Consider the following 9,885-nt stretch of genomic DNA (forward strand, 5'->3'; position numbering starts at 1 on the left):
AACATTGCTTTACAGCATGGACTTTAATTCAATATGCACAATGCGAATGTAATAGTGTTCTAGTAATGTTATTCTTTGCTGAAAAACAAAGTAAAAATGAAAAACAGTGAAAAAATACAATAGAAAAGCAGACATTATTATCATACACTATTTACATATTGACACTTTATAACAAGAAGGCTGTGACTTGAGCACTATGTATTGAGAAAATGTATATATATATATACATATATAGCTTGAATAGTATTTTAAGAAAATGTAATTAATCCTAACCTTATAAGCTTAATTATTATAGTTGTGCAACTAAAAGCCAATTATGAAAAATGTCTTCATTTCTTCAGTCTGTGAATTAGAAAATTGTAAAATGTGTGTTTAATACATTAATAATGTATTGTATACAATAATTAATACATAAATCCACACCTAGATTTTAGCCATGATTGTTCTCCCTTTGGCCACATGAAAAAGGCACGTGTCATTTCAGAAGTGTGCACTCCTTCTCCGCTGCTCCAGCACCCATCCAGCAGGGTTCATGTCCAACTTCAACATGTTGAGCACCCAGGGGTCCTCCTGTGCGCCTCTGATGAACTCATCCAGGTTAATTTGACCTGTGGAACAAAAAAAGCCAAAAGTGTGGATTAATGTTCTCTGTTGAAACAACAAAATATTCCCTCTACAAAAGTGTTTTCCTTGCATAACATGACACGTGTCGCAATGAATGCTTACCATCACCATCACTATCGACGGCCTGTAATATTCGATTCGCAACTTCATCTACTGTAAGTTGTGTATCATCCGTTTCGGTCTTTGAGCCTTTCTTTATCCGATAGAGGCTCTACAAAAAAATTTAAAATAAATGTTATATTTAATGTTAATAACAAAGAAAATATCATATCAACAGCCTTTTTAGCAAGTGGCAATGCATGACTGAATAAATGAAGATTGACCATCTTGAGCACTCTTATTAATTTACCATCACATATTTTGAAAACAAGTTTTTCTGTTTGATTTAACAAATACTACTGATTGATTTTAAAGATTGTAAATAACGCATTGACAGTCTTGGCACAGTCCTGGCACATTTCTGGCATTGCATTTTGTTTTGCTTTAGATTAAGAGTAATTAATCAGAGAACAGATACAGATTTCTATGTTACCAGTTACCACAATAATACATCGCTATTGGGAAAAGTGGTTTTAACTGGAAGAAAAAGATTGAAATCCAGCGGGGAAACATTTGGGTTCAGACTTGAACCTGAGTGATCATGGTTTAGATAATCCTCTGATAATCCACATTTTTACATTCACTCTCACACCTGTAACTAGCAACCCAGTCGCCAGAACAAAGGTTGGCATTGTAGGTTTTTGCAAACCACAGATACCTTAAATGTCAAGATTTCTGAAACAAACATTAGCCTTGTATCAAGCTTGCAGAAACACACAGTGTCTCTTAGTTGACGTTTTGAAACGATTGGTTCGGTTAAGGCAAAGAAACTTCTTGGTTAAGGTTTGAAAAAAGATTATGATTTGTGATAAAATAATGTAACAATGTAACTGAACAACGTAACTGAACAACGTAACTGAACAACATAACGCAACAACGTAACGCAACAACGTAACGCAACAACGTAACGCAACAACGTAACGCAACAACGTAACGCAACGCAACGTAACGTAACGCAACGCAACATAACGCAATGCAGCGCAACGCAGCGCAACGCAGCGCAACGCAGCGCAAGGCAACGCAGCAACGTGGTTTGCTGAACCTTAAATGTTAAATAGCCTTGCATATACATATCACCTTTCTAGTCGAACAACTAACGGCGCTGCAGCTTTAATTTTGAAATGCTACATCAGAATGTCCTGGTTCTCGCTGTGTGACACCTTGAGGTGGTCTGCTATTAACCTGAAGTGAAATTATTTTGTAACTATGCAGCATTTCCTCTAAAATCTCATCTGAAATTAGACAAATTGTCACTGCATGTCAACATCCACACATTCCTACACAGTAATGGCTGAGGCTGCCATCTCATCTAATGTATGTACAACGCCAACATTGTATTTTGGCAACTGGGCTGTAACTAGCTACCAGATTGTATGATGATGATAAAATGATGTACGCAAGCACATACTCAACAAGATAATTTGACACTTCTGTATGGCCAGTAAAAAGATTGTATAATATCTATGTCCATTAAAATTGAAGTTGTCCTTTATACTTTGTGTATTCATTGTATGCTTCACAAGGAATAGACTTGTATATAGCTTATATGCATATATTTTTTCTTATAGAGAATAATTTTCCTTCTTTCTTCTGTCTTCTCTCATCTTTAGTTTGAGAACTCCAGATATATTTCATACGGTAGGGGAACACATTGCATCCCAGAAGAAGATCCAAGATGAAAATATCTGATGGGGCTGCTGTCATTTGCTGCTTAAGTTTAGACTTGAAACTAAATGCCATTTTGCAAAAGGACAACTTACTTTGAGGGATTCTCCTTTTTCAAGCTCAGTATTTTAGTTGCATCCAACACCCACAAGACAGTTGTAGTTGACATGAAGGTAGACTTACATCAATTATTGACCGTAGTTCTTCCCTGTCCACATAGCCACTGCCGTCTTTGTCATACACCTTGAATGACCAGCGCAGTTTATGCTCCAGGTCTCCCCGGAAAACAAGGTTCAGTGCTGCTACGAACTCCAGGAAATCAATCGTATTGTCCTGAAAGGTAAGTTAAATTAGAAAAAATTGAATCACATTTTCCACATATTGGTAAAGATGAACAGTATGCCAGGCTGTAACAGCTTTTACTCTCTCACCCCATTTCGGTCAAAAGCTCGAAACATGTTCTCCGCATAATCAGACGCTTCCCCTATCGGGTCCACACCAAAGAAACGCTTGAACTCATGCAGAAAAAGTCGTCCACTTGGGCACTCCATGACAAACTTTTTATACATATCCTGAATTGCTTTGACATCAATCTTCTCAGTGTTCTCTGTTTGCTGTGTCTGCCCCATGACTGGCCTGTAATTCAACAGCCCATAGTCCGGAAACCTTTGAGTATGAACTCCACATTGGAGTGACCAGACTCGAAATGGGCATCTCTTAGTCTTAGGTGTTTTTTTCAACCCTGTGGAATCCCAAAGCTCCAGTTTGCCTAGGAGACAGGCGATTAGTGTGGCCTCAGGATTACTGTGGTATTATGTTGGTGGGGTTTTCTCACTGGGTTAATTAGGTTTGCAGCTGAATGTGTGTCGAGGCCAAATTCGTAGGAAAGACACACACTACTCCAACATGTAAATTACAGGTTTGTGCATTTTAATAGAACGGCATACAATATTTTGCCACTGCTGAAAACTAGATTGTCAACACAAATGCTACTTGCTTTCAGTAAAATTGCTTTGAGCACACATTCGGTAATATGTTGAAGATTATGGTTAGTCCTGTTTAATTGTTGATTACAGCAGCTGCATTTGCAGACTTCTTTGGAAACTTGAGGGTACCAGAAGAAACTGAAAAATTCATCTGGAGGCATGTTTCTGCACACCTGATGAATGCAAACTACACTTTCCCATTATAGTAGCTGTTGTGGCAACAGTCGCTTGATGTACTACATCACTTCCTCTGTGTGCCACTCCTTTGACCCAATGCAGCATCAACATTCAATGTATGTATGCTGTGCAAAACTGCAAATCTGGGTGCAAGTTTTCTGGGGGGGTTTTCATTTAGAGGGACCTCTTTCACGTTACACAGAGTAATCCATTGTTAAAAAACAAAACAAAACGTGAATTACAGCAGTTGTATCAGTAAGCAATGTGTTTTCTAAAACAAATGTCATTAATGATCCTCTGACTTTTCCTCACAGACGTAATCTTGTCTATTAGGACATCCAACTGAGCTTTGACAAGTCTGCAACAAAGCATCAGCACAATTCGTTATTCATAACAGATGAAATGAATGATGAAGTACACCAGTTTGTACTGTTAACTTGGAAAAAAAACTAAAAACAAGTTGGCAACATCAACTGAGTAAGAGTGCTCTTTACTTATATTCAAGCACAGGGCCTTAGAACTGTTCTACCTTCCTTACAATAATAGTTTTTCCTTGAAAGAGTTGTCTTCTTTTGTCAGATGAGTGAGTTATGTTTAGTTTAAAAGTTATTTGATACACCAGAGACACGGCTTCCTGTTCATGACTTTATCTGCCAAATAGCTGATTTTCATTTTTATTGTTGTCTTTAATCAGTTACAGTGTTGTTGTTTTCTGTTTGGAAAAAGCGACGCTAAGAGGCTAAGGCACTCTAGGTCATGCTAATTTGGAATAGGTATATCAATCACTTTAATTAGATTACATACGCTCTGCGGATAGGCTAGGGAGACAAGATCCCTCAGGATACCTCAGTGTGTCCAAATTGACCCCGAGTGTCCAACAACGTTTTATATGGTTGATAATTACTAATTGGTTGATGCAAAATTTTAGGAAATTATGAAGCATCCCAAACTATTATGAGATGTTAGAGTACAGTAGTAGTGTTGCAGAGTGTAACTGCTGATGACGGTTGTGTCTTGACAATCTGGATGAGCATGTAAGAAAAAAAAAATCAGTTTTCTGTTTAATGATTCCAGATGCATAGTTATGGATTCCTTTCATGCTGATGTTTTATTTGTTAGTGGGAACTGGAACTGTGCAATCCACAATGAAATCCCTCAGAAGCAATTAGAGGTTAAGATGATCACACAACAGGGGTTCCAACACAAAGATGTCTGTAACACATTGTCCATTGGGTGGAGGGAGAGAGTTTTTAAAACTTAACGTGAAGCAGCGTCACAAAAAAAGGTGGCAAAAAGCAGGACTACCAGATGTCTTCAATAGACACATGGCCATTTATTAGGTCTGTCGTGGCCAAGAGAAGGTTTTAGTCAGACCGTCACTAAGAGGATTTAATGAAAGCCATGATGGGTTGTTCCAATCAAGTCTTGAAGTTGCAAGGAGAAAAACTAAAAGAAAAGAAAACAAGAACAGTAACAAACAAGATTCAAAACGTATACGGTATTATAACACATGCATATCATTTCCAAAATACTCTGTACCTTTAGTTTAATTGTATAGATCACTACTTATTTTATAATGATGCCCCAGCACCCCTCTTGGTCTTGGCTGAGCCCTGGATGTTTACAACATTTGTCTGGTCACACCAGTAAAATGTTAAGTATTTGTATGGGTTCATGATTTGTTGACTCTTCGTCAATTATGTTTAACCTAACAGATTCAAGCAAGCCTAACAGGATTAGGCTCTTGAAGGAGGGATTCTCCACTAAGGGGCCCGACCTTTAATTCCTCTGTCCTCATGTGAACTCTTCTCATCACCTATCTGCTGTCAACTTTCACCTTTACAACACATGTGAAGTCTAATATGTATTTCCTGCATGAGTTCAACCAAAGAAAGCTGCAAATATAAGCAAGTGTTACAAGCAAATCAACTAATTAAATGTTACAACATGCATTACACCCAATTGAGAGCCTATTTCTGAAGATGATTTGTTTAGGGGCATAAAGATCAACTGATGAATAGAAAATCATTTCTCAGAACTACTGCATATCTACCATGTCTGATCATGTCCATTAGATGGCGATGTTGATTCACTGCCAGAGCTGTTGGCCTGTGGGTTGCAGTATGATTCACACAATACAGGTTATTATAGAGGAAGTATGATAACTATCCAAATAAAAACATCCCAAGAAATCTAATTGTAAGACAGAATGTAGGGGATGAGATGATCAGTGCAATCAATAGTCACAATTTGTTTCTATAAAAATACTCAACAGCATCGATATCTCTGATTAAATACGTTTTTCATATTAAATTCAATTAATACAATTGATTGTATTATTCTCAAATTAATTTATCAACATGCTCATTGCTAAATATTGGAACATGTTGTTATACCCTCTTCTCTGTTGCTTAGCATTATTGCACACAATATATACATCATATTCGGTTTGGTAGCATTACTATAATACCAAATGAATTGAAACATCCCGCAGAGGAATTGTTGTCTCCCCGTATCGTTTTAGTAATTGATTATGAAAACAAAAAGCATTGAAGATGCCTTTCTGTAAATTGTACCACAGAGTGTAGAAATATGTTTTAATTCGAATGTCCTCCTTCCACTTGAGTCAAAATTATTTGTGCAAGATACATATTCATACAGATGATGCAGATCAAACACAATGCAGCTTGGTGTGTATCACACTGCATGATTAGTGAATACACTATATCCTCCATTTTGCATTTGAAATCTACTGCCAATATTCTGCCAACTCTGTTTTAAATATATGTAAAACTGCTGAAGATAATACCTATTAAAATCAAAAAGAGAACATTACTTCAAGGTCCACTGAGTAGCTTTTTCCAAAGCCTTCAATCACATCTTACATTGTCTCTCAGTGAATGGGGATTGCTCAGTTGCCATCACTCATTTGGAACTTCGGTCACATTGTGACAGGCATGTTTTATTGTGCGCGCTGAAAACAGATATAAAGACAAAGTCGAAATGTTGAAAGCATGCAGTGACACAAAACACTCAGCTGAAGACTTGAATGGCTGTTTGCAGAATGCTGTTGTTGACTGTGATCAAAGTTCTAAATCACTGGGGGGGGGGGGGGGGGGCAACATTTTGATGATATTTCATGTTTGTCTGCACTTGAATGTCCACTGGGTGATCACAGAAGATTACATCAACGGCAGCACCAGAGCTCCATTAATCATACCTTTTTCATCTATTACTCATTTCTTATACAAGCTCTATGTACTTGCTAGCAATACTCCCCCCCTCCCCCCCTCCGTTACCTTCTGTCAATATCCTCTAGGGGGAAGCTTCTCTTCTCTCTTTCTTCAAAAGGTTGAGACGACAAATAGCAGGCTTCAATGTTTTGATACAAGGCAGTATTGAAAAAAGCCTTCATAAAATGATGCTTGATTTAACAAAGGACTTAGATAGGATAACAGCACACGCACAATAGACCCTTTTACAGCTGAAGTCATCAAAAATACACATGCGCATGTTGGCAACGGAATTGACATTTTGCCCCAGTCATCCAGACAGGTTAGCAAGCGTTAAACATTGAATTAATACAGTTAATAGCATCAACATGTATGGTTGTCTTATGTTCGGTTGTCAAATTCGATATAACGAATGGCCGTGCTAACTGGTGACTTTCAGCCGAATGCGTCTGCGCTTGCTCGTTGTAACCTAAATGGTTGCCGTAGATCGTAAACAAATGTGTCTGTATTTCATAATTGATTGAAGGCTTTTTGGAGGACAGCTACGAGTTCTGTTCGTGTTGTCAACAGCTGCCATTGGGCAGAGAGTCACCAGTTAACACGGTCACTCGGTAAACCGAAACACCGGCGGCACATAAGACTGCACGCTATGAAACGTGTTGACTACCACTGGACTGATCAAAAATGCTTTCGTTTGCAGGGCCCATTCTAAACCCAAGAAAGTCAAAAGTCTGAGTCTGTGTCATGGTATTTGACGTTCTGTATGTGACAACAATCTAGTTTTAACTAACTAGTGACTGGTATGCTTGTCATTTCTTGCTAGTGTGACATTACAAGCTAGTTTTCACCACCAAACACATGTGGCCACTAAATACTGTGCCTCTTGCTAATGTGTTCTACCCACTCACTAACAACACACAGATCTGGAAAGTCAATTGGTTTTAGTTGCATTCCCAATCTTTGGTGGTTAATTCCACCATACGTCTGTTGCCAAATTGCGTGCACTCACATCTCACGTCATCATTGTTAACTAACTGTACATGGGTCTATAATCCCAAATCAAGCCTTCTCTTCTTTTACAGAGCTTCATATGCATACTGTCACAACTGATGGATGCATGCAAAGGAAGAGAGAACCCGAATGCAGACTGGCAGATTCAGAGAGGATACTTTAATATTGCAAAAAAAAAAAAAAAAACCTGAAAGACTGAGAGTGCAAAAGGCAGGGAGGGCCATCAGGCAGATTACATACTTACAAAACTCCATGCAGCAACAAAGACAAACCGACAAAGGGAAATGGGGTCGAATTTGTAACCGCTGCGTGCGCACAAAACAGGGCCTGAAAGAGGAGTATGCCACTTCCCACGCAAAAGTTGTGATCTATAAAAACAAACTTGAAGGGAGAATGTGCGCACTTGTGTGCATCTGAGTTTTCATTAAGTGTTTGTGAGTAAAATCGCTGCAGTGAACAAAACTTTATTTATTAATTCATGGCTTATTATCTAAGGACATATAAAGCATACTGTACACAGACAAACTGTACACAGCTATCTGATGTGAGTATCAGAGCTCACTGGAGCAGAGGAGTAACCATGGTGACAGTCACACACCTTCATCTTCACCACCTCAACACAACGATCGTGTCAATTAGTCTGGAAATAAAACCAGTGACAGCTTTTGCACAATCACTCCATATCCTCATTACCAGTCCTAATCATACTGTCACAAGAATACACAAGTAAATAATAAATTATGTTCACCTATCAAACTTCCTTTATTTAAATGATATGCAGGGTGGTGGATACCACCGATTGTCCGTCTGACTGCTGTTAACATCAACACTACAGTGATGAGTTGTGTTGCACGATAGATACTCTGGAACTGGTAGGACTGCGTACATGGAAGAAGTAGGGGGAACGAGTGTTCTTCCTCTCCGTAAAGAGCCACTCATCAGCAGCTCATTTCTATGCATCAACGTTCATAAAGTGCTTTGCATCGACCGTTTATGGTTGAACGTGGGCGTGTAGAGGGCGGGACGTGAGGCTGAACCAGCTGTGCACATTTACAGGTTGATTTGGGATTTGTAAAAGGAAATTGCGTGCTGGCAGGCAAAAATAAATCGGAATATTTTTTGGTGTACATTAATTTCCTCCTTTGAACGTACGCAAACATTTAGTGTGGATCCTACGTTTTATAAACGAGACCTCAGAGCTGGTACAATCAGTGGGTGACTTAGGGGCGACAGGTGAGCAGGAGGTCTGGTGACTGCAGTGCTAACGAGGGCCAGGTGAAACTAATCAGGGCCGGGCAGACAATCAAAACTGGCGGGAAAACACAAAGGCAAGAGGCTGATCTGACACAAGATCTGACACAAGAGGAGCAGTGAGTAACAAAATAAAACGGGAAACACAAAACATGAATGAATGACATGAAGCAAATTAAGGAAAAATATAAAGGAGGAGAGCAGATTACATGACACAACAGGTATTTTTGTGATGAGGTTTGGGTAAAGTAATCTCTTTGGATCTCTGGGGTATCTGATAAGACCACCAATTATCTGAAACACGTGCTATACATGTCTTTAAGCCACCTGTTATTCACCCCAGAACTGGAACAACTGATTCTTATCTTTCCTTGATGACGGTTCATCAATTTTTTTTTTTCATTTCAAGGAGCAGGGAAGGAAAGTTGGAAAATGGTCAGCGTCCCCGCTGTTTTAGGAAGTTTGTTTGTAGATTTTGCCGCGGCTTTTCACTAAAGCTCCTTCACAGTTTGAGAGGCTTTCACTGAATGGACGCATCCTCTTCAGATGTAATCCAACCACAGAGATCCTGAACATTTCTGAAAGCCTTGTACTACTTACATCTATTAAAAACCATCAAGGTACTGTCGCATGTGAACACTCCATGTGAACATATTCAGCAACCTAACTCCCACTGTCATTCATTCACTATTTATGTTTCTTTGTGTGTGTTGGTTAGTGCTTTTCAGTGTAATAGAGAAGAGAGAGGGCCTTAATGTGGACATAAAGGATATGAGTGATGTGTGTGTATATATATATATATATATATATATATATATATATATATATATATATATATA

General features: G+C 38.6%; 1 protein-coding gene across 1 annotated transcript; it reads right to left on the reverse strand.

Moving 5' to 3' along the window:
- Positions 1-480: 480 nt before the first annotated feature.
- On the reverse strand, positions 481-3,017 carry LOC116384163 (guanylyl cyclase-activating protein 2-like). Its single transcript, XM_031848612.1, has 4 exons — positions 2,820-3,017; positions 2,572-2,721; positions 727-835; positions 481-608 (listed from the first exon to the last, which is right to left on the reverse strand). The coding sequence occupies exons 1-4, from the start codon at positions 3,015-3,017 to the stop codon at positions 481-483; spliced, it is 585 nt and encodes a 194-aa protein (XP_031704472.1).
- Between the last annotated feature and the right edge of the window lie 6,868 nt (positions 3,018-9,885).

This window comes from Anarrhichthys ocellatus, unplaced genomic scaffold (genome assembly GCF_004355925.1).
Source record: "Anarrhichthys ocellatus isolate YVR2014 unplaced genomic scaffold, GSC_Weel_1.0 scaffold8, whole genome shotgun sequence".
Taxonomy (NCBI): domain Eukaryota; kingdom Metazoa; phylum Chordata; class Actinopteri; order Perciformes; family Anarhichadidae; genus Anarrhichthys; species Anarrhichthys ocellatus.